Raw genomic sequence first — 24,861 nt, 5'->3', positions numbered from 1 at the left:
AAAAAGTAGGATAGAAATGTTGTACATTATGTTTTGGGCTTCTGTACCAGCCCAAGGCAACTACAGCTCTTATCAGGGAAATTTGTAAATCCAAAGATGCCCCAGTAGCTCCCAATCTTCTTTTCTGCTGATTCCCTGCACACGCCCTGTGCTGCTCACAGCTTCTGAGTTTAGGGACCGTTGCACAATATACTGTGTATATAGAATATAAATGTAACATTAAAATGCTGATTAGTGATTCACTCATATTCATATTACATGACTGATCTGAAACCAGGGCAATTGCATAAGAATTGAATAATTAACCCTGTAGAATCAGCTTACATGACATACAAACCTCATTTTCTTCTTGATAATTTGCAACGACCCCTAAGCTCAGCTTCTCAACAGCTGTTTAGAGCCCACTGAGCATGTGCACTGTCCCGGACAGTTCCAAGAATCCAAGATGGGGAGCTCCTGTGACAACTGTAAAGACCTATATCATTGCTACTATAGAGATAGTGAAACTTTAAGCTTGTGCAGTTAGTTTATTTTATAAAATATGGCATTTCTATCCATATTAATTTTTAGGGTTTAGTTCTCCTTTAGACATGCTTAAAGGTGGGTGTAATCTTTTGGAGCAAACTTAACATCTTTTTCATTAAGAAGTTTTATTACATACACTGCACACTTTTGCAAACAATAAAACTTTCTTCTACTGTCAAAAGTGGTCGCTAAACAGTTTCCGCATTCGAAAAGGCAAATAAGTTTGCACAGAGGCATATATTTTCACACTGCATATAATTTTTTCCATTAACGACTCTTATTACATTCCCCCCATAGACTTTTTGCATAGGGGTCAACCTTGCGTTAGAGACACTAAGGCCTACTTATCCTAGCCCCTCTTTCTCTGGGTCCCTATCAGGGCGAGGGAAACTGGTCCCTTCCTCACTCCTCATTGAAGCCTTAACTGCTCGTCTAACTATCCTACCACTAACTCCCCACCTACAGTGAGACCAAGAAATCTAACCTATCACTTCCTAACCTAACTGCTTACTCTCTTTGGTACCTTTCTGACGTGGAAGGCCTTGGGCTCCCTGGCATCATTTATTTCTCCTTCTCATCAGCCAAAGAGGAAGTGGTGCCCTGCTCTCTACATTATGTAACTTTTCCTGGAGACTTTCCCTACCTAAGTGTGCCACCTAGTGACAGAACTATAAATATCAGTTTACATAAAATAATCTATTCTACTTCTTACAATCTCTATACACTAATACACATCCGAATAATTACACCCCCAAAGTGTACTGCATGAAAGGTAAAAGGATCTGTACAATTGTTTTCTGTGCTGGAACAAACTGATCCAGCTCAGAAAATAAACCTGTGAAAAATGTGTTACTGAGTAAAATGTATCAGTTAATGGTAACTCAGCCTACAATATCCTTTTTTATGTTTTAAACAAATCAACATTTTCCAGTAATACTAAATATTAACTACAATTTTCTGGTAAAAATAAACATTTTTGAGTGCTAGTATCCCACAGTCTCATTTGTCCCAGTTATCCTAATCTGGTGGCCTATCTGGGCATGTGCAGAGTGACAGAATCTATTATAACCAACTGTCATTTTACCAACATTACCAATAGCACCCAATTCCAAGTATTATCAGTGCATCCTTCTGGGCCTATTTGTTACAGTTTCTCTGAACAGCTTCCCAGTTCCTCTCTTATGATAGTCTCTGTTTTATGCTTAGAGGCATCTATGCACTGAGCTGTTCCATTGAACATGCATTTCCAATAATCTGTAACAACTGAGATTATTGTAATTAGCAGATTTCTGCATTAGATGTCCTCTCACAATAACCTAAAAATAAATGAATACAAATTAGAAATAAACTTTTTTTTATAGACATTATAAATAAAAAGGAGTTATTAGTTTCTCTGTATTATTCTTAACGGCCCCTACACACTGAGCTGTTGCATTGATCGTGCATTTCCAATTATCTGTAACATCTGAGATTATTGTAATTAGCAGATTTCTGCATTAGACTTTCTCTCACAATAAACTAAAATAAATGAATACAAATTAGAAATAATCTTATTTATAGACATTATAAATAAATAGGAGCTATTTCTTTCAAGAAAGACCATAAAGGGGTCTAGAGATTTTGGCATTAAAACTTTTAAAATCCAATGTGCTAATTATGGAGCTTGGTGGTGGTACAGGTGACAAGGGAAAAAGAACAAAGAACTGGCACTCATCATCATGCTATTTTTTTTTTTACACAATACAGCTTGCCATCCCTGAGTTGTGCCCAGTGGTGAAGTGTTGGGACCCTATCTGTATCCAGCAAGAAATAAATGTAAGGTCCCCTTGCAGCTGAGAGTTCTTTATGACTTGAGCCAGATTTTGAATCCAGTGCACAGAGCAAAGCACACCAACACTTACCCACTTACTCATAATAAACGAACACTATAGTGTCAGCAAATTTGAATTGATTATAAGAGCATAATAACTAGTCTGAATTTCTTATTTAAAATACTGATTTAGGAATATATGGTTCCTCTCCCCAAAAAAGTAACAAAAAGTATGATGTCAGCATAAGCCAGGGTCAGGTCATTTTGGTTAAATACTGTCATATTCAAAAACCTGTACTGCTAGCAAAAGAGCATCTTCAAATAGGAGGCAAATATTTGAGACAGAGCATCAGAGGTCTAGACAAAGGCATCATCATAAACAGAAAAGGCAACCAAAACTATACCAGCTGAATATGCAGTTTAAGGCCTTACAAACACTTTGAGCACAAGGTGTACATAATGAAACATGGCATCAGAGTGTAAAAGATGACAGATGTAGGGACACATGTGCAGGGGTGTTATTCACCTATCTCATTGTAATGTATCGTAGCACCCAGTCTACTGAGAAAGGAGCATGTGTAATATCAATCTATTCCTTGCAGGCTTCAAACAAAAATCAGGTGGAACAATTTAGCATTCACAGTGTTTGATATAATGATTCATTTGTTTGTTTAAATATAAAGCACTTTGTTAGGATACAGCTATATCATTCGGGATCTGTGCAGAATTGCAAGTGTGTAATTTCTCAAGTACAATTTGTTCAAGTAAGTTAAAATCAGCATTCCACTGAATGACTTCAGTAAAGCCAGATTTTAGGATATAAGCGGAAAGTGAAATTCAATTTTTATTTGCACAAGATTTATTGGATTAAGATTCCAAATCCAACACGATGATGTCTATATTCCACATAATCTACTAGTAGTACGCAAGGTGCATCTGTGAGGTGTGTTTGTTTATACAAAGATGAAAGAGACAGATTATAATAACATTTCACTTTCCCTAAAATTCATAGTTTTCTATTTTTTTTCTTCAATAAACCTAACATTTCCCTTTCTTAACTGCATTACCTCTCAAATGCTGTTAGGAATGCTGATGTATATGTAGCCCTCTTTTGGCTACTGCATGACTTATAACACGCATTTACCTGCGTGTGGTGCTACAGGAGTCCTGTGCCCCCGCTTATATGGGGGAGCAGGTACACTATATGCTGGCGTGCCTCCACCCAGGGTAGGGACAGGTTGAACTGTAACACCCCTCCCTGGGAAACTCCCTGCAACTCCCAGGACCTTGCCCCCCTGGGGGTGGTTGCTTACCAGGCAGTTGAGGATCCACTTTTTTGAGGAATTGACCAGGAGACTGGAATTGCTGATACTCCTATCAGAAGACCCTCTCTTAGGGCTCTCCCCGGTACTCACGCCAGAAGACCCTCTCGCTTAGGCAATCTCCTTTCTGTGGTCCCTAGCTACCGCCTGAGCTGGCCACTTAATGTACCTGAACTCCAGCCAGTAATGCCGGGAGGTCATTAATTATACTTTTAGGGTGAAGACACACAGAGCTACTAGTAGCAGCTACCGTATTTTTCGCTGTATAAGACGCCAATTTTAAAGGAGGAAAATCTAGAAAAAAAAGATTCTGAACCAAATACTGTAGTAAAATATTTTAATCTTTTCAAACACCACTGTTTAGAAAAAAAACACTGACTTGGACAAAAAAAAAATCCCATAATGCAGCTCTCCTTCAGCAAAAGCAAGACAACAACTCTACTATGGGAAGCAGTGATGGCATTAATCAGGAGAAAGCTACATCAAGCATTAAACAGTACCTTTACAAGCCCTTCCATTGAACTCGGTTCCCACGATGCCCCATGCAAAAAAAAGCTGCTTCAATGGAGAAACACCCACACCCTGTCACCATGTGGACTTGCATACATCCCCCCCCCGTGTACCAGCTATTTACATTACCCCCCTTCCAGAGGTCCAAATATATAAGCCCCCTGAATGATTTCTCCGGCGACTGGCTCTTTAATAATGAAAGGAGGGAGCTTCAGGACACTGGCGCTGCTGTCTCCCAGTGACAGTGATGCAGAACAGAGCAGTGACATGTGCCGCGGCTCTGTATTTGGGCTGCACGCTGGACGTGCTCTGTGTACCACAAGGCTCATTAGGCACTTCGTGTGCACGCACTACCCGTGCAACTTGTGCGCTTGCTCAGGCGACGCACGGGGGGGGGGGTGGCATTGGCGCGGTATTTGTCGTATAAGACGCACCAACTTTTCCCCCCCAGTTTTGTGCAAGAAAAAGTGCGTCTTATACGGCGAAAAATACGGTACTTTATCAAGGCTATTAAACGCCAAAGAAATACCCTAACACAGACAATACTGAGAATTGCCTCTGCTGACATGCAGAGACTGTTATCACTAACTGATCACCATTGTCTATTTTAGCCACTACAAGTAGCTGCTACTAGTAGCTCCATGTGTCTTCACCCTTAGGGCTCTGACACACGGGGAGATTAGTCGCCCGCGACAAAACTCCCTGTTCGCAGGCGACTAATCTCCCCGAGTTGCCATGACCCGCCATCCCACCGGTGAACATGTAAGTCGCCGGCAGGATGGCACACGCGGCGGCGCGATTTCGGGAAAGTTTCAGGGAGTTTTGTCGCGGGCGACTAATCTCCCCGTGTGTCAGAGCCCTTAAACATTGAAGATTTTATCCAGAATAATATTATATGCAAAGCCCCATTTACAAGCACAAGTAACCAGAACTGGATCAGAGCAATATTCGATTAGATATCATAATCTTTATTCAACTGAATATGATTTAATTTGTCAACTCTTCTTTTTTCGTTTTGAAGTCTTTTGTTTTAAAACTGACCTAGTTGCTTATGTAAATATAACTAAGTTGCACCATTGTTCAGTGAAAAGTTTTTATTTAATACATTAAGCAGATAATGTAAAAAACCGTAAACAGTTAATAATTAGAGTAATAAATAAAAAACAATTTACATTTCTCAATAAATAGAACATTCACTTTGTTGCATTTGTGGTTCCTATTAAGTTGCCTCTTAGTAGTACCACTGGGCATATTTGGCCATTGCTGCTCTATTCACTGCAACCAACCAGATATCTGCTTTCCTCATTATAACTCAGTTAGTACTTGCCCTACTATCAGGAAAATATAAAAAATATTTCCCCTAAAATCTGACCCTAACATGCCTTTAGCCCCATAGTCTGGGAGCTTTAAATATCTGGAACTTTAAAAGAAAGTCTTTGGTCTAACATGCTACACCAGTTTAAGATAAAAGCTATTTATATGGCCACACAAATGATTATTGCACTTTACTATCATATGATTGGTTAGGACTAGCAAGAACATCCACCCACTTGTGAGTTTAGGCTGTGGCTGTGATGAATGAGACATAGGGCCTGATTCACTAAAGGGCGATAAAACGTGCGCTATTTTTATTGTGCGCTAAAATTTTTACCGCGGCTTAATTTTGACGATTTTTCGCACGATTCACTATAAGCATACTCGGGTTTTTTTACGCGCGATATTGCATGCGTTATTTAACTCACGAAGACTATTTCAATGCGGTATTTGCTGGTACATGTGCTAAATTACGCCCGCGAATAGTCGCCGCATATGAATGGTAGCTTAGAAATAGTGTATAAAAATTGTCGCCGCATATAAATGGTGTATATAAATATTAGCCACATATAAATGGTAGCATATAAATGGTATCATATAAATAGTAGATGCTTATAAATAGTAGCCACTAGTGATGAGCAAATGTGTTCTGGTTATCTTTAGTGAAAAATTAGCAAATCTTTCGAAAGATCCACGAAACGGCAAAAATGTTGTGCGGGCAAAAAAATTGTTGCTGTGACTATTATTTTTTGACGCTTGTATAAGTTTTTGTATGTGCGGTGAATTTTTGCGTGGCGAATTTTTTCATGCGTTTTGCCATTGGCAGATTGTTTTGCGAAACGCATGAAAAAATCCGCCGCGAAAAAATTCAACGCACGTCCAAAAATTTGCTGCAAATCCATGCCTGGCGAAGCATTTCATCACTTGTAGCCAAATATAAATAGTCGCGCAAATGAACGCACGCCATGTTAGCCATACACGCCAATACTTGCAGAAAATTACTGTATTAAAAATGAACATTTCGCTGCAAACTGGCGGCTGCGTCACTCTAGGGGAAACACATACTTGAATAAATAACACTGTAAGTCCATATTTTATTGCAAAAAATCATTTACTGTACTTTTGTATAATTTTTCGCCTGCCTGTTAATTTTCGCATTGCCGAATGCGATATTTAGCGCGCAAAAGTTATAGTGAATCATGCGATTGTATTCTTTGCAGCGCGGAAATTAATGCATGCGGTAAAACTAGTGCGAGAAATAACCCATGCGAAAATGGCGATTTTTCGCACGCGATAATACTATGGTGAATCGTGCGCAAATTATTTTGCGTTTTTTAACGCAAAAAAGCGTGCGATAATTTTTATCGCACTTTAGTGAATAAGGCCCATAGTTTGTAAACTGATGACATGACTGCAAACTGTAGTTGCGTATAGAAGGAAAATTATATTAAGAGCCACTACACCCTCACGTTTTCCACCAAAATATGGCTTGGGTAATACCTACCTCTGGCAAACACTTGTATCTATAGACCATAACCATGGAACTGCCCCTGATTCAAAGATTGGCCATCACAACCCCATTATACATTATAACCCTTTGGCCATAGTCCCTTGTGGCTTCTTTTGACTGGACTACAAACACAATAGCAGCCTAAGCAGGTGTAAGGACCTTGTTGCCAGCCTACCAATAATGGCTGCTTAAGTAAAACTTAAAACTGCAGTGTGGGCCATTAAACTCTTTGGCAATAAAAAGCATATGGGATATTTCTATATATTTAGCTCTTAATATTTGTCCTCTAGGTAAATCTGCTGGACAAACTAGGAAATGATGGAATGGTGCCTCTGTAATAATATACACTTACTAAATTATTTCACTATAAGCCCCTATTAGTTATTATTTCAAGTAAATATATATAAGTATATTCCATATAAATAATCTAAATAATATATATATAAATGTGTAGGTAGTGGAAACATATATTACAACTTTGTGTGTACGTCCAGCAACTATTTCTGGATAATGTAGTAACATGGGCAAAAGCCTAATTTAGCAGCCCACAGCAACCAGAGGTTTCCTAATATTTGTTCTTATCACATTACTGGTAGCTAGGGGTAACTGGACCAGGACAAACTTTTTTACTATTTTTTGTACATATTTTGAGAGGTATTGATACTGAAAGAAAAAGATCTATGGAACAGCATGCTTTACTCTATTTTGCTAATGTTAGAATAGATAAATGGTATATTCAGTATTGGAAAACATCCACTGTTTAGGCTTGTAACATAAAATTTCCATTTATAGTGCATAGGGGCCTTATTCTTACCCTTTATGCCATTTAAACCTGCCAAATATCTTCTCCCTTTAACTCTATCTAGTGATGGGTGAATTAGTTACATTTCGAACCACAACACTCTCTCCTAAATTGTACCCCATTAAGTTGGTGCCTGCCTTTGCATTTAAACCTTATATAAAAACTGTGCAAACTTATAATCTAATCAGTCTAACTGCTTTCTCCAGCATATCTTTTTTTTTTACTCTCCAAAAATCAGCTATATGCTTGTATGATCCTAATGAAGATGGCAAAGCCATATTCTGCATAGGTAAGAGCCACCCAATAATGAACCCATCACATTAGCAATAATGCATAATGTGTGCAGAGAGAACAAAGTTCTTTACACGGGTTATATCCAGCAGAATGAATACTTTACTTTTTCCACATACATATGGAAAAGTTTTGGCTTTACATGAAGGTTTGAATCATAGCTGTAAAGCTCTCTCTGTTATACATTTCCATTGTGAGAGTCAGTAGCTTTTGTGGTTGGTATCTCATTGTTTTCGGAGCTTTCTGAGAGCTTGGCACTACACTTATCCATCTTTGTTGGGGCTTGCGAAGGTATGCATAGATAACACAGGAACTTGAAGCAAGACAGCAAACCATCAGAGATACTTGATGTAAAAAGCTTCTTGCATGGATGGCAGAACTGATAGAATACAAGCATGAATAGAACCGCAATGCAGTAACCAATTAGCAACTGTACAACCAACAATGGAGCACAAACATACATATATATATCTGTTTTAAAAATGTACCAAAAAAGAAGAAGGCAGGCATTTTCAATTAACCTCAGAATGTAATATACTGCCATGCGGTACCAGTTTTGTGACTTGTTGATTAAGTCCGGGTCGTTAATTTTAAGCTGGACAGCAGACCAACAGAACATGTTAATTCCAGCATACAGAAAGGTAAGAAAGCAGAGAACAATGGCTGTGCCAACCCTTGATAAGGCCTTCTCTATGTTTTCTGGAAAGGGGGATTTACTCTGCCAAAAGAGAATCCATGGGTAGAAAAAGAAAATCAGGAAATTCAGCAGCACCACAGGGAGAGTCCAGATTTTTAGAACTGAGCTGAATAGTACTAGAACAATGACTCTGGTAGCGATCTCGAAACTTCTCCACAGAAATATGCAAAGATAGGCTACAGGTTTTACTTTTATATCGTAGTCATCATACTTGATTTTAAAGGCCAAGATGTTGCATCTCATGGCTCCATAGACAATAGACAGAAGACATATTATCATAAATATACCTGAGAATAAAAGAAAAAGATATTTAGTTAATGGGCGGTTTTTAAAAAAATCCATAACTTCATAGAAATATTACCTGTTGTGTGTTAGAGCTTAACTCCAAGCATTGTAGGAAATCCTTGCCCAGGTGTTTTTTTAGTTGCTGTACAAAAATAGTGTTTTTTATTTACTACATTTATTATCGAGAATGCAAATGAGAATCAAGAAATACTACAATTATTATTGAGACCTGTGATCTCCACATAAGGGATCTTACTGTAATGTGAACAACCATGTCCTAGGATAAGTTAACTCAAATTCACAAGGGATTGCAAATGTCTTAAGTGGATCTAATCACTATCCCTTGAAGTTTATGCCACATTTAAATTTTTTTGAAGTTTTTTTTAGGTGACTGGTACTTTGTGCCATTTTTCTCCTATCTCCAAGACAAAAACTTTGACTAATTCTTTCCCTAATACCCAAAACATGGGTGACATCAAACCTATCCCTAATCGTTCCTTATCTCTTGCGCCTTCAAAATGTAACATGCGCAGCGCTCCACTCCAAAGCTATTGCATACACAACCTAATCTTTATTGATGTCACAGATCATGTGCAGATCACCTTGGTTACTTGGTTTATAATACATTAGCTGGAAATCCTGATTCAGTGGGAACAGCACCACCATCAATGACCCTCTCACTATCAGGCCAGTAAGGCAATTTCTGGGCTTGAACAAAGGGATAGGGGGTAAATTACTATTAAGTGATATATGGGGCTCCAAAAGTGGAAAAGCAGGAAAACACAAGTGATGCACAAGCAGAACAAGCAGAATTAAGGTCCATATTGCGCACACATACCATCAGGGTTCCACACCATGTATACCATAATTATAGCATCATTCCCAAAATGTCTGGAGTTAATTATAAGTGTATTAAGAATTAATTTGATTTGAATGAATTACCTTCACAGTTTTACACAATGGAAGCATGCCCCTTTATCTAAGTTTGCCTTTAGATACTTTTCCTGCCAGGGAGTAGCAGAAAAGGTGGCAATGCCCAACATGGGATAATTTAAGATTAATTAATTTCAGTAAAGACTTTATGAACATGCTTATGAATGAATTGAACTTTTAATCATTTTTATACTCTTTGTTACATATTTATACATATGTCCAGAAGCGCTTAATACTTCTGGCAACACTCTGGCAAGTAACCAGGAAGAAGAGGGTCCTTATTACTGAAAACCCAGTTTTATAGAAGCCAAAGGAAAAAAAAACAACCACAAACATTTCAGATAGCTATGTATGCTGATTCCATAAAAGACATGTTATTGTTGACAAGTATCCAGGTATGACTTTAGGAAGCAACATTTATACATTGAGCTTTTCTTGCTAAGATAAATGATGAACTTTCATGTGAGTTTAATGATCTACTCAGATAGCTTCTTAACCTAGCATTATCTGCATCTGGCAACAGTGCGCTGTACAGAGTTCTAAGCAGTAGCTTAACATATCAGTCAACATTGACGTAGATGGCCTCATACCTATGAGAAAACTGTGAATTTTATCAAGTGCACACAAGATTTACCTTGTCAAAGGGTGCTAAAAGCATTGCTTTCATTCAGGAATATCGATCAAGTGTTCTAGCAAAGTGCCTAAAATCTAGAGCTGTGCAGTCAGAGTATACATTATTAATACAGAGCTGCTAGCACACATGGCAGTTTTCAAGTGCATTTGCCTAGTGGATACAAGTTATGAATATACCACAAGTGAATAAGCTATGAAGGACATGCCACAATACAAATATCCTCCTGTTAACTGTGCTCCTCTTTTTTTTTTAATCTTTCTGGGGAAGTATATACTTATAGTACTAATTCTGAAGTTTTTTTTTTAATACCTGGCCTTTATACAGGCCCCTACTGTTAGCTTATCTGCCACCATATTTTCCTTTCTATTTTCTTATATCCATCCTCCTTTTTCCATATAGCAATAGTATCCCTTCTATTCAGTATGAAAAAATATATGCAACTATATACAATACATATATGTTATATATGATACTATATGCCTTGCCAATATAACCCACCACTAAACCTGGCAAAATATACTTCAAGACTGAATTTGCTGGTATTGGGAGCAGCTTGTGGCTTCCCTCTCCATTCCAACTGGATCTCAAGCAGCAGAGGAGATGAGAGTTAAACTTAAACATATTGCAATACATTTTAGCATAACATTCCAAACTCCAGCAAGCCTCTGGCCCCGCAGATAAGGGTAACAATATCTGCAATTACTTTTCTTTTTAAACTTCCTGTATGTTTCAAATATGTTAGCACTTAGTGTTTCTATAATATCTATACAGGTATGGGATCCGTTATCCAGAAACCTGTTACCCAGGAAGGAAAAACGATAGCATTGGGTATATTTAACATTTAAATGATTTTTAGTTGCCTTAAAGTAGAGTGATAAGAGTTACAGAAAGACCCCTATGCAGAAAACCCTGGGCCAGAGCATTCTGGATAACAGGTCCCCTACTGTACCTATATTATTTTTACATGTTTGAAACTCTAGAATAGATGCCAAAAATAAAATCTGGCTTACATCGAGGTACTGGGATCTCCTGCTCCAGTACACTTATGTAGAGCTGAAGTGTCAGCTGAGGTGCTGATCCAAGGAAAGCTTGAATGACTGAGGCTCGGCTCAGTGCAGATCTGTGTGTGAACAGTTTTCCTTCAGCTTGACCCATTTCTTTCTCAACTTCATCAGAGCAGCCTCCCTTGGGCATCTGCTTCTTTTTGGTGATGCTGACATAAGGCTCTTCAACTTTTCCAGCTTTAAAATAGATGTAGAATGCTTCAATACACCTGTAAAGTGAAATTCTTTATAAATAGGCTTGTTTGGTCTAAGATGGTCAAAATAGAAACGTACTGAAAAACATCCATTTTCTGCAAAATAGGATTGCTGCAATTTTGAAATAGGTAAAATATGAAATATTCCACACCAACTGGTAATTTATAATAAGGACTATTACTGTTGCTCGAGTGTGTTGCCCAAGTAGAGATTGAGAAATCCTGTATTAATGTGCAGCAGTTGGGTTTTTTGTAATAGAGTGCAATAAGCATTTTTGCTTGCTCATTGTATACAATAAAATAGAGAATGAGAATGAAATATTAAACAAATGGCCAAGTGGTCAGAACTAGATGAATGTTGTCCTAAATAACGGTCCCTTTTACTTGTCTATCAAGTGTAGCAAGTATAGAGCTGTAAAAGATTTTCATTCATAAAAAAAGAATCAACTAGTCTACCAAGTCTTCTAGTCTAGTAAATTTTTCTCCTAGACATAGTTAACTTCCAAAACTTGAGGTTTCTCTACAAACATGACCTGAGAATCTCCAAAGAGAAACAAACTCTAATAAATGGGCATGGTTACAGCTTTTATTTCAAGCAAAAACTTAAAGAAACCCTTGCTAGCTTACAGTCATGTTTTCCTATTTTTGATGGTTATGTGCTACACTCATAATGTTTTTTCATTCTGTGCACTAGCAAGTCCTTTAGAGGTAAAATTAAGTATGGGTCAGCAAATATTGCATAGCAACAGTGCATCTCTGAGTGAAAAGGCTGAAAACCTCCTGCAGAGATGTAATAATTGTATGAAATAAAATATTTAAGAGGCTGAACATAATGTGAGGGCACACAATAAAGACCTGTAATCACAAGAACACTTGGAATTTGCTCCAAAGTAGACCACTTCAAGTTAAACACATTCATTCACATGGAGGTTTTAGAAGGTTACAGCATTTATTCTAAATTGAATTCTAAATATACTGTGCTTAAAGCTACAAACAAAAAAAAAATCCTACAATGTTTCCAGCACATCCAGAAAAAATGTGGCAGTAACTAAAAAGAGGTTGTACTTCAGAATGCCAAGCCGTTTAAAGATTGGTATCAAAGATTTTAGCACATGAATAGTATTTGTGGTAAACATTGGACATTCAATCAATGGTAAATTACAGAAGTATTTGCTATTCATGCACACAGATGTCTGGAGTATACTGCTGCATATGCCTGAAAGAATACAGTAGCCCAGAGTTTCCCTAGAAACAGGTGTCCGTGGGGTATTGAGATGGGTAGTGGAAGGCACCAGTTTGAAGGATGACAACTGATGAAAATTTAGGCCCAGGAGACCCCCGTCCAAATGCAATCTCTGTATGCACCTAAATAACGCATACTAATGGTATTAAATCTTTCATCAGTACAATAGCTTGTACGCATAAAAATGTGCAGCGATTGTTCTTTTTTGGTTTTTTTTTGCAATTTGGTAGTTAAAGGAGAAGGAAAGTCAAAATCTATTAAGCACACTATTAAATAGTACTACTATTGCTGTGTAAAAACGCTATATTCCTGGCTTGCCTAATGAAAGATTTACAGAGATACACATACTAGAACTTACATACTTGTTTCAGTGAACGGCGCCGCCATCTTGTCCAGCGTGTCTGTATGGGCTATTGCTGAAAAGCACAAGCCAGCCCCCCTCTGACCCCCCAACCTGCTCACAAACCCCCCCTCCCCGCTACTTCCACAAACCATCCGCCGCTCCCCACACCTGCCACAAACCCCCCCGAGTTTTGCAGAATTTTGTATAGCTGCCACCCCCCCGTTCTCCGCTCACCTGCCACAACCCCCCCCCCCGAGTTTTGCAGAGTTTTGTATAGCCGCCACCCTCCCATTCACCACTCAACTGCCAAACCCCCCCCCGAGTTTTGCAGAGTTTTGTATAGCCGCTGCCACCACCCCCCGTTCACCGCTCACCTGTCACAAACCCCCCGAGTTTTGCAGAGTTTTGCAGAGTTCACCACTCATCCTCCTACACTCGCTTCTCGCTCTCCTGTCTGTGCCGTCGCCATGGCAACCAGACGCTCCTGCTGCCAGTCGCCAAGTCTGGGTAGGAGCGTTGCATTATGGGAATCTTCTCTACCCTGCTCAGCGTTTTTTTTTCCTGTTTGGCTTCTGATCTTCTGAAGGGGTGAAGTATGGGGAGATTTAAGGGCACTATTGAGACAACTGAAGGTATGCCTGCAGCTTGAGATTAACTCTTTATTAGCCTTTCCTTCTCCTTTAAGAGTGCAAATCTACCTAGTTTAATCAATATACATTTGTCATACTTTGAATTTCTGTGTATATTGCAGAATTTTTTAAGCAGATGTTAGACATTCAATGGTAGAGCTTTTTGCCTTAGCTAACTTAAAGCAGTGGCAGGAGCCATGCTTAATTAAAACTTTTACTCAGTTTCTGCAGGTTGTATGAAAACCCCCAAATTAAGCAAAAATGTATGGTTTGCTTAAATACAGTGGCATATATCCTCATTTTATTTTTCTTTAGGGTCTTGCATTTCCAAATATATATTACATTATGGGGTTACCCTAGTACTAGCACTGCTGAGCGAAAAGGGAAGATACATAACTACAATCTAGATTTTTGGATCTCCAGAGGCTACATACTGTAAATGTGGGGTATCAACTTGTTTAAGAGAAATGAGAAATCTTATAATATTCAGCATTATTATTATTTATATAGCTCCATCATCTCTCACAGTGTTTAAAAAATATTTCAGCAGAATCTGACATACAGATATAGAAATTATTATTATTATTATTATTATTTTCATAATGAAAGCAATTTTCCAATATACATTCATTACCAATTTCTAATGCTTTTATACTTTGCAAAATCCAGATGTTTTTCATTCTCTTATGTTTGACTTTTAATTCAGTGCAACCAAAGTCAGATCTCCTCCAGGCCTTTTAATGAGTGCAAACAGAAAAATGGGTATTGCTTTTCATAGAAATTACATTTACAAATAACCTTAAGGCCAACGAAAATGTGTAATTCAAGTATATTGGAAATTTGCACACTTTGCATTTACTTTCACTATGCAAAATTGAATTACTGGGTGGAGAACCCCTTTAAATTTGTCTCTGTTTGTGCTGCAGTGACGTAATTCAGGGAAAACATTTGATAAGTAGATCATGTATTGTGCTTGCCTGGGCTTCCCCTGGGTAATGCAGTTTCCTCCCCACACTCAAAAACAACTGGCTCCTGATAATATTGGCCCCACTATATGTGAATGTGATAGGGACTTGGCAGGGTCTGATGTGAACAATTCTCATTAAAGTGCTCTGAAATATGTTGGCATCATATTAAAGCATATTTCAAAATGCATTTCTTTACAGTGCAAAATATGTTCTGTAGAATGTAAAAACTGATTTCCTTTTTCTCTGTAGTAATAAAACAGTATCTTGTAATTGATCCCAACTAAGATATAAATAATCCTTATTGAATGCAAAACAATCCCATAGGGTTTAATTAATGTTTTATTTATTCTTTAGTAGACTTAAGGTATGGAGATCCAAATTATGGAAGACCCCTTATCAGGAATACCCTTGGTCCCGAGAATTCTGGATAACGGGTCCTATACCTGTATAATCAATTTAAAAACTCTGCACTTTTTGAAAGTGATTTATGTGGTGAACTTCTCTTCCTGCACTTTTGAGGGGATAAGAAATTACTGGTGTTGGTCTGGGAACATTTTAAGGGGGAGAACTGTTGGCCATAAAGTGAATAAGTCATGCTGCACAGACTGAGGCCAGCATTGGTTTATCTAGCAGTACTCACTCAACCAAAGGCTCTTCCTTCCTGACTGTGCTATGTTGCTACTTCTCTGTAAAATGCCAGTGTGACAGGTAACTACAACTACTAACAGAGGCTGACTATACATGAGTAACAACAGTCAACTTCTAAAGCATGTGCTCTTATTTACTAAATTACACCAACAGCACCACTGGGTAATGGAAACAGGAAGGAAGAGCCTTCTGTTATGCTCCCCACTGAACCGCTCTAAAACTTACAGTCCTTTCTTACGCAAACATACAAGGAAGGGGGTCAACAAAAAAGAAAACCTGTACACAATTGTTAATGGATCATATTTAGAACAAAAACTTTCATTAAGTACACTACAGATTATATTGGGGCTTATTTACAAAAGCCAGCACAAGTGGTAAGCACTAGTGTGGATGGAAGACTGAGTGCATTGTTTCTATGGGTTATTATTGCCCATGTGTAAATTTGCCCATTGTAGTTACATGAGTCCCTGGAACTCCAGCAATCTCCAGCATATAATGGCACTGTTGCCCCCAGCACCCTCTGCCTTATAGCAGTACTGCAACTTCCAGAAACTTCAGATATACAGTATAATGGCACTGTGACTTGCAACTCCCAGCAACCCAACACATGTTATAGCACTGTAATTCTAGGCAATTCCAAGAAACGAAAGCACTGTGTCCCCCAGCAATCCCAGTGTATAATAGTACTATGACTCCCACCAACCCTTAGCACATAATAGCACTGTGATTGTAACTCCCCCCCAGCAATGTAGCCATGTCATTGGGCAAAGTGAAACAAAACAAACAAAGCAGTGCGGGATGGCATCCCACCTAGTGCTGCCCAAATTCAACCATTGCCTGTATGTGAAATTTAATGTAACCTTAAACTAATACGTTTTACCACACACCAAAAAGCTGTAACTATACATACAAATGCAGGCATATACATTTTCATCTAAATTCCTTTTTCTTGTAGAAAGCCTGATTTTGCAGGTCATGTTCGGATTGTGTGCAGCCTCAGTTTTGATGGCTGGTAACTAAGATCTTAATGTAAGATTTCCACTTGCACTGTAGTCACATTTCTGGTGTTTTGTACAAGATTTACACAATGTGTACAGTACAGGGAAGCATGATGCTGCTGATTTATATTGCAGATGGTGTTTGGGGCTGTTCCAGTGAATGATAACACCAGCTCAATAGGTGACCCAGGGTCATTTGGAGAGACCTCTGCCCCTTTGTTGTCAGTTATTGGATTAACCATGTAATGTCCCTGACTTCCATTCAGTGGTGTCCCTCAGGGGTACTAGAGCAAGTGTCGAGCTATATGCTGAGAGTGAATACATGATTAGGGAGTGGTAACCCAGCACGCAATAACAAGCTATATGGGCAGTGGATCAAGCTGGATCCACCCCGCTGTGTGCCCCGCTCCTCACCTGACTAGGGGTCCCAGCAGCAGAAGGTGCAGCAGCAGCACCAACGGTCTGTCCCTGCTCAAGTCCCGGTGGATAAAGATGAGGCTCATCTGCACCAGCACACATGGCAGGAGGCAGAAGAAGAGGGTCAGGTCCTGCCAAATCCTATCCCCAGCTGAGCTGTATGTGCTGCTCAAATAGAGGGCTGTCACTGTCTCTGCCACAAACAAGGCTACAGATATTAGAACTGAGCCAGGGAATTTCATAGTGGCCTGACACGATCAGATATCCCAGTGTTAGAAAGTAAGCAGCAGCCCTAGCTGGGAGAGCCACAACTGCATATCTGTCAGCTGCAGGGAGAAGGGACTCTGCTTATCCACCCATCGCTGGCTTCCCTCCCCCACCTCACACTCTCTGTCTATCTCAGCCCCTAACATCCAGGAGCCAGGCTGCGCTGGTACTGCTGCTGCTGCTGCCACTGGGGTTCCTCTCAGTGCTGAGGCTGCTGGGTGGGGCCTAATTATAAACATGGAAGGAAATCAAAGGGCAGGTGTTGGCTGCAGTCCTTCTCTGCTTGCTCGGTACTGTGCCTCTTTCTCTATTAGGTCTGGACTGGGATTCAAAATAGACCCTGGCATTTCAAAGTTCACAGAGGCCCAAACAGCCCCCACCAACCCACTAAATAGTGACTGTCTGTGGCATCTTCCAACATCATCTCTGGCATTTGCCAACATTTCACAGATTGCCAGTCCAGGCCTGGTCTCTATTTACCCCACTCATATTGCCAAGGTCCCTTCAGAGGCAACATGCAGATGTTGTATTTGCAATTCCATTGATCACAAAGAACAGATTTCAACATTGCACTAATGATGGCCACACATGCCAAGTAATATAAGAATTTTCCATGCTAATGCTCTCAAAGTTTTATTTAGTTTTTTGCAGAATTCTGATCTATTGTGCAATCCAACTGATAAGAATACTAGCCAGGGGGATATGGGGTTATTTACCTTTCCTATCTATGGTTGCCACCTTGTTGGTATTTTACCCACCTGTCGGGTAAAAATGATGCCAATGTTATTATTAGGGAAAAAAGACAAAAACATGCGAAGGATGCCCCCTCAGAAAAGTTGGCAATTCTATCCCCAGCCCCTCCCATGCCCATTTCCAAACAGGGTTATTTCATCATTCTGCGAATCGCTGCTGTGTTGTGTGAATAAGAGAAAAGAAAAGAATGGTGAATTTGTCCTTCTTTAGTAAATAAGCCCAATAACGTTCAGAGAGCACAAGCAGTAGAGTTGCCACCTGGCTGGTATTTAATCAGCCTAGCTGGTTAGGTCTGACACCAGTATTACAAATTTACCTGCAATGTACTTCCTTCTCTGCTGCTGATCAACCTTTATAATCACAGGCCCACCTCCGAAAACTTACCTGATGGGTCCTGGCTTTTATATGCTGGGTAAAAATATAGGGGTATATTGAATAAAGGTGGCTAAAATGTATTATTATAATTATTATTATACCCTGCATTGTTTCAGAAACTTTGTATCTAAAAAATAAGCTTGTAACTAATTTAAAACAGCTGATAAAAAGTGAGTTAATGACTCACATTATGTATAATATTTTTGGGGGTTTTAGCTTGATAAATCAGGTAATAATGTTTTAGACATGGACAAACGATGGCTCCAAATCAAACAAAATTTTGTGACTCCACTACTACTTCCGCAAATAATAGGCACTCCTTCTCTGCTTCACTATATTAACCAAATAAAGGTCTCCCCTACAATTATACACTCACTACAAATATGTCAACATCATAAACGTGCCCACCATTCCTCTCCCTCTATATCTCCACTTAAACCTAATGTGACGTTTGAACTTCTTATCCCAAACTTTAAACTGACTCAGTGGAGGAACTACCGATACACTCTAATCCATTTCATAACCAAAAATGGTCATCTACAACCTTTGGGAGATCTACAACAAGCTCTACAGCTCCCGAATTCAACGTTTTATCAACATCTACAAATAAAGCACCTTATGATGTCATGCAACTCACTACCACTAAGAAAACCCATCGTGATGGAAAAATGGTTAACCACCTTATCAAAGGGTGGAATTTCTCTTTGGTATAAAACACAATTACCATCACCACTTTAAAGAGCATACCTCTGATACAGAAATGGGGAAAAAGACTAAATATCAACTTAACAGAATCGTAATGAGAATCTTCCTTACTCCAGCCACTCTCTGAAAATGTATCACTCATCTAGAAAAATCCAGGAAAATCCTCTACGACTGGTACTTAACTCCAGATAAACTCAGCCGGATTTACAAAAATCTACCTAGCTTCTGTTGGAGAGGTTGTCATGTGAAAGGAGACCCCTTACATATTTGGTGGAGTTGCCCAATGCTATTTGCCTTATGGGGAAAACTGGAACACTTTATAAACAACAACTAGGATCTAAAGATGTCTATTACACTAACCCTAGTAGTATTGGGACTAATACCTCCAAGCATTCTTAAACCTTATCATACTATTATTTCCCATATGATCTATGCAACTCGTCAACTAATTGCCCGGAGATGGAAATCAATGGAAATTCCATCTATTTCACAAATCATTGGAGAACTGGACTTACGTTATAAATATGAAAAAATTGTATATGCAAGTACTGACTCAATAAGAATATATAAGAGGGCAAAATAAAGAGTTAAGCACATACCAAGAACCCCCCCCCCTTCTCCCCTTGTTTTCCACAATTGTATTAAAAATGCAAAAAAAATGAAAATAATCATACACTGTGCTATTTGAGCAGTGGCCAAATGGAGATGATCTCAAACTAGGCCTGTGAAACTGCACTCTGCTGTGCCATGCATGCTAATACTGACAAAATATGAACCAAATATGAACATTTATGCCCAACTTTATTGGCACCAGATCTTAAGTACATCGCAAGTCATTTCTGGCACTTAGGAATGGAGCCACATTCATATACACTAAATTAAGAATTCAGACACACTGCTCCACTTACCATCTTAATAAATAATTGTTATATGAGAAAAAACAATATTATCTGCCACAAACTGTTCAAATCTTTTATTGAAACTGCAATTATTAAACAGAGCAGTGAGATTAAGAACAAGCAGTGGTTTGTCACAGTGATATAATGACCTGCTAAGGCAAATACAACATTGGTTTACATTTTTTTTTAGAGGAACAGCAACAAATAGAAAAGAAAAGATTTAGTAATGTAACAAAATAAATTATCACAAAAAGGTAATCTCTATTCTGTATGCTAGCAATCACAAGCTAAAATAGGGACATTTATCTACTAACCGTTTGCTGTAATAAGACACAGAGAACTGTAGGTTACAATATAGCTAAAAGGCGTTTAAGCTTATTAAATGCACCCTGTTGCACCGAGGCAAAAAAACACACACACCCATCTATACACACAGTAAATTTTGTATATTTATACACATACAGTACTAGAAAATGAATTCGTACAAATCAGTTCTGTAGGCCACATTTTAAGCACTATAACAAAACAACTGATTTTATTGAAAATAAAGTGCATTATACAAAAAGATTATCAGAAACAGTTTAGTTCCAATATGTCTGCACAAAATCAATTGTAGACAAGATGATGAACAGGTAGAATGGTTCCTCGTTTTTTTTGACTGAAATATTATAGTTTGTTGGTTTCTAATTAGCAACCAGTAGAACATGTAGAGGCATGAGGTTATCCACTATCAGATTGTAAGTATCTTTGTCACATTGTATGTATCTCTTTTTTTTTTTTTTTTAAGTATCATTTTTATTGTTTTAGTAACATGGAAGGAGGGGGGGGGAAAGGGGGAGCAGCGGAAATACACAGCATTTAGGCACAAGTCCAAGATACATGTACTGGTGTGTACGGTATTATACAGAAATTTAACAAAGAGGAGGCATACAGTACGGTGGGTACACTAGAGCAGACACACAGCAATTACCATACTGAAGACATTAGTGCGGGTTGACATAACCCTCCATTCGAAGTGTGGAAGTTAATAGCCTTGGAACCACATATTCCTTCAGGTATACCGGGGTTTAGCTCCAGCCATGGGGACCAGATTTTTTCGAATTTAGCGGGGCACCCACGAGCTTCATATGTAAGTCTAATAGAAGGTAGGGCTGTATTAATGAGGGTCTGCCATATTTTCACTGAGGGGGCATTGTTTCCCAGCCAGTTTAATATTTTGTATGTATCTCTTTAGAGCATTAGTTAAAGTTTAAGGATTCTTTCTTAATTTATTAGGTCCATTTAGTTTGCTCATGTTTCCAAAGGTGAAACTATGACCAAACAAATAAACAATATTTCATAATCTCCTTCTTCATCAGGAGACAATATGCTCCTGATGAAAGATAAGGGCCGCTGGCCTTGGGAGTAGAGAAAAAACCTGAAACATATATATTTTTAGAATAGTGCTAAAGCCCAGTGTTATGGCCATTATATCTGGAGAAAAGTGTTAAGTCCAAGACAAACAGGGAGACTGTGGCAAAGATGAAGAGAAAAGTCATATGCTCAATTTTTATATTGGTGTCCCTACATTTTCAAAATGGTTTTACTTTACAGTGGGTAAAACCAGAAAGTGTTGGCGGGCAAGGCTTACAATACCAAGGCTTACAATACCAATACCAAGGCTTACAATACAAACACCAAGGCTTACAATACCAATACCAAGGCTTACAATACCAATTGGTGTGGCTTGTAACTGTGGGGGGTATTTTTACACACACATAACTCTTCACTTTTTTTTCCCTAATTCAAACACGGTTTATTAGGTATGTTTAATCAAAGGTCCAAGCCACTTCAAAATTGCAGAGCAACTGTGTCAGATGCAACACACCCTTGCAACCACAATGATGCTAAAATTCAGGAAAAAAACACCACATTGTGGGAAAAAACATGACGATTGCACTCTGCTCTTGCAGACGTAAATTACCGCTTTTACTTTACTAATTATTTTATTTTAACTTAACATTAACAAACAAGTTGCCTTAAATCACACAAACACACCACAAATAATGTCCCAGAGCAATGAAAAAGATCCACTGTTTTGACATTGCAAGATGATTATATTATTTAGTATAAAAGATTATCTGCAAACATTAGCAATTTGAAGGTGACGCTAGATTAAAGGCAAGTGGTCTTTTTATTCCCTGTATAATGGTTATGGCAATACTTGTTAAGGCTAGCCAGATATGCCAATTTCAAGGAAGAATGCTAGTGACTTGTGGCTTGATAAACCAACAACTGTGTCATTTTTTTTCAGCTTGAATATGCTGCGCAACAATAACATGGTTTAAACTTCTATAAAATATGCAAAAAATTATGTTCATTCACAGTAATTTGCTAGAATTTTATAGTGCATGTTACAGAACTCACAGCCTGCTGCAGCATTTCTGACAGAAGTCTACTGATCTCTCTAAAAAGCACTCAAATTTCAGGTATTTGAGTTATTATGGCAAAAAACAATATACTGTATATATATATATATATATATATATCCTATACAGCCTGTATCACATTCGTAGGCTTCTGTAGGGGATTCAACTGTAGTTTGATGGCAAAGAAAACTGTAATTCTCATAAATATATAAAATGCCAAGGCAGCACAACTTTTGCACAATGATAAGAAAATTAAACCTGTAGATCCTATTATTAAATATTATTAAATATAAGGCCTACTGCCTGCCCAGAACTCTATGAATTATTATTGATGAGCGTCAAAAAAGTTGGGCAAAAAATCGATTCAGGGATTTTTCTTGTTGTTTCACAAGTTTTATGGCGAAACAGGACAGATTCGCTCATCATTATTCTATTATCATTATCTAATTATCATTATCTAAGTCTAAATCTTAGACAATATCTTAACAAAGACATGGATTACAGCACTACTTAAACTAATTTAAACTTATTTTTAAACATGAATTAGCTATCCATATCTCTAGAATGTTCCAAAATCACCAAGAAAAACAGATTAATCTACCAAGACTTAGATTGATCTGCAGTAATGTGCTGTGCTGTAAATAGTAATGCACTTTCTTTGACCATTTAAAATTAATGGTCTCTCTTACCATGAATGATGAGAATCAGAAAGTTGCCAGCTCAAGGTGTACAGGACCTTATTTAGTTAGAGTTATCTAGGTGCAAAGTATTAATACTGGAACCATTTGTTATGGTTTTCCCACAATGCACTTGTGTTTTTCACAGAATTTTAGTATTGAGGCACTACAGAAGAGGTTCAAAAACAGTTTTAATCACAAGAACATATTTCTCAAGGTATTGGGAAATGCTGAGCCATAACTGGTGCATGAGACATGGGAGTTATGCATGTTGTATCTGGACAAAAGGGTTGAAATAAGGACATTTGTTTTAAAACCTCACCTACTATTTAATCTAAGAATCCAAGATTAATAAGTAAATGAAAAAAAGTTTATGAATCCATTCAATTCCTATTTGTTATCCAGTCTTCCATCAAATATATAAACTTAATCAGGCAAGTGCCTTAATTAGGGATGCACTGATTCCAGAATTTGGTTCGGCTAAATTTGGTTCTTGCAGAATTTGAATTTGGTTTGGCGAAACCCTCATAATTGGATGACTTTAAAGCTCTGCACAACGAAAGTTGTTCACAGACGATGTAATTTTTTTATGTATCTCAAACTGGAATATGCAAATTAGGCTGTGGTTAAATGATAAATATATTTTATTACCTATCATTCATTCAAAATATGGAAACCTTTTGCAAGAAATTGTGTTCACTAGATGAGTTAAATATCTGGCTTTTTAACTGCTCTTCCAATAACACTCACATACTGTAGGTAAATAGCACCTGTTGTGTTCACTCTGCAATGCACCATGTACTTAATAAAAAATTGTCAAGGGCAGAGGCATGACAACAGTGTGTGACCAATCAGCTACTTGCAAGTTATTCAATCATGGGGCAGAATGACAGTCCTCTAATTGAGTTGCATTTCCTGCATGAACATGCCCATTACACTTGGATAGATTAGAACAGAGAATAACTGACAGTACAGTGTACTAGGACTCTCTAGACAAACACACTGAATAGTGGAAACTCTGCATCATTAGGCTGCAGGAGATCAACCAGAAAACACACGGTTCCGGAAAGGCCTTCATAGAGACTGTAAATGTTTTCGATGGTACAAGATCCAGCTTTGAATTCATCCGAGAATAGGAACTCAGCAAACCTAAAAAGCAAACATAGGGGATTTGTTAATTATTTCAGACTTATAGAACATCTACTGGATGCTAATTAAACAATTCACTGTTAACTCTATAAGTAGCACAGAACTGAGGAATTTATTGTTGTGTTGACCCTCTAGAACAGGGATCCCCAACCTTTTATACCCGTGAGCCACATTCAAATGGAAAAAGTGTTAGAGAGCAACACAAGCATGGAAAAAGTAGCTGGAGGTGCCAAAGAGAGATATTATTGCCTATTAGATAGTCTCTATGTTGACTGGAAGCCTACAGAAGGCTCTGTTTGACAATTGCAATGGGTTTTTATGCAATCAAAGCTTGTCTCCTATCCAGAAATTCAAAAATAAGCCACTGCTTTGAGGCCACTGGAAGCAACATCCAAAGGGTTGGCGAGCAACGTGTTGCTCACGAGCCACTGGTTGGGGATCACTGCTCTAGGACAGCGGTTCTCAACCTGTGGGTCAGGACCCCTTTGGAG

At 38.3% G+C, this 24,861-nt stretch overlaps 2 protein-coding genes across 2 annotated transcripts in view; both read right to left on the bottom strand.

The window, feature by feature from the left end:
* Positions 1 to 6,561: 6,561 nt before the first annotated feature.
* Positions 6,562 to 17,463, bottom strand: xk (X-linked Kx blood group). Its single transcript, NM_001012289.1, is given in 3 exon segments — positions 6,562 to 9,068; positions 11,644 to 11,906; positions 17,135 to 17,463. Coding segments are annotated over 3 exon segments (1,314 nt in total). The 5' UTR covers positions 17,380 to 17,463; the 3' UTR covers positions 6,562 to 8,262.
* A 2,732-nt stretch (positions 17,464 to 20,195) lies between these two features.
* Positions 20,196 to 24,861, bottom strand: part of lancl3 (LanC like 3) — a 29,254-nt gene continuing 24,588 nt past the window's right edge. The window contains exon 5 of the mRNA XM_002937661.5: positions 20,196 to 24,370. Within this exon, the coding sequence (XP_002937707.1) occupies positions 24,211 to 24,370 (160 nt within the window). The 3' untranslated portion in view covers positions 20,196 to 24,210. The remainder of the gene's footprint in view (positions 24,371 to 24,861) is intronic.

This window comes from Xenopus tropicalis, chromosome 2 (genome assembly GCF_000004195.4).
Source record: "Xenopus tropicalis strain Nigerian chromosome 2, UCB_Xtro_10.0, whole genome shotgun sequence".
NCBI lineage: Eukaryota > Metazoa > Chordata > Amphibia > Anura > Pipidae > Xenopus > Xenopus tropicalis.
This window is presented reverse-complemented; position numbering and strand designations above follow the sequence as displayed.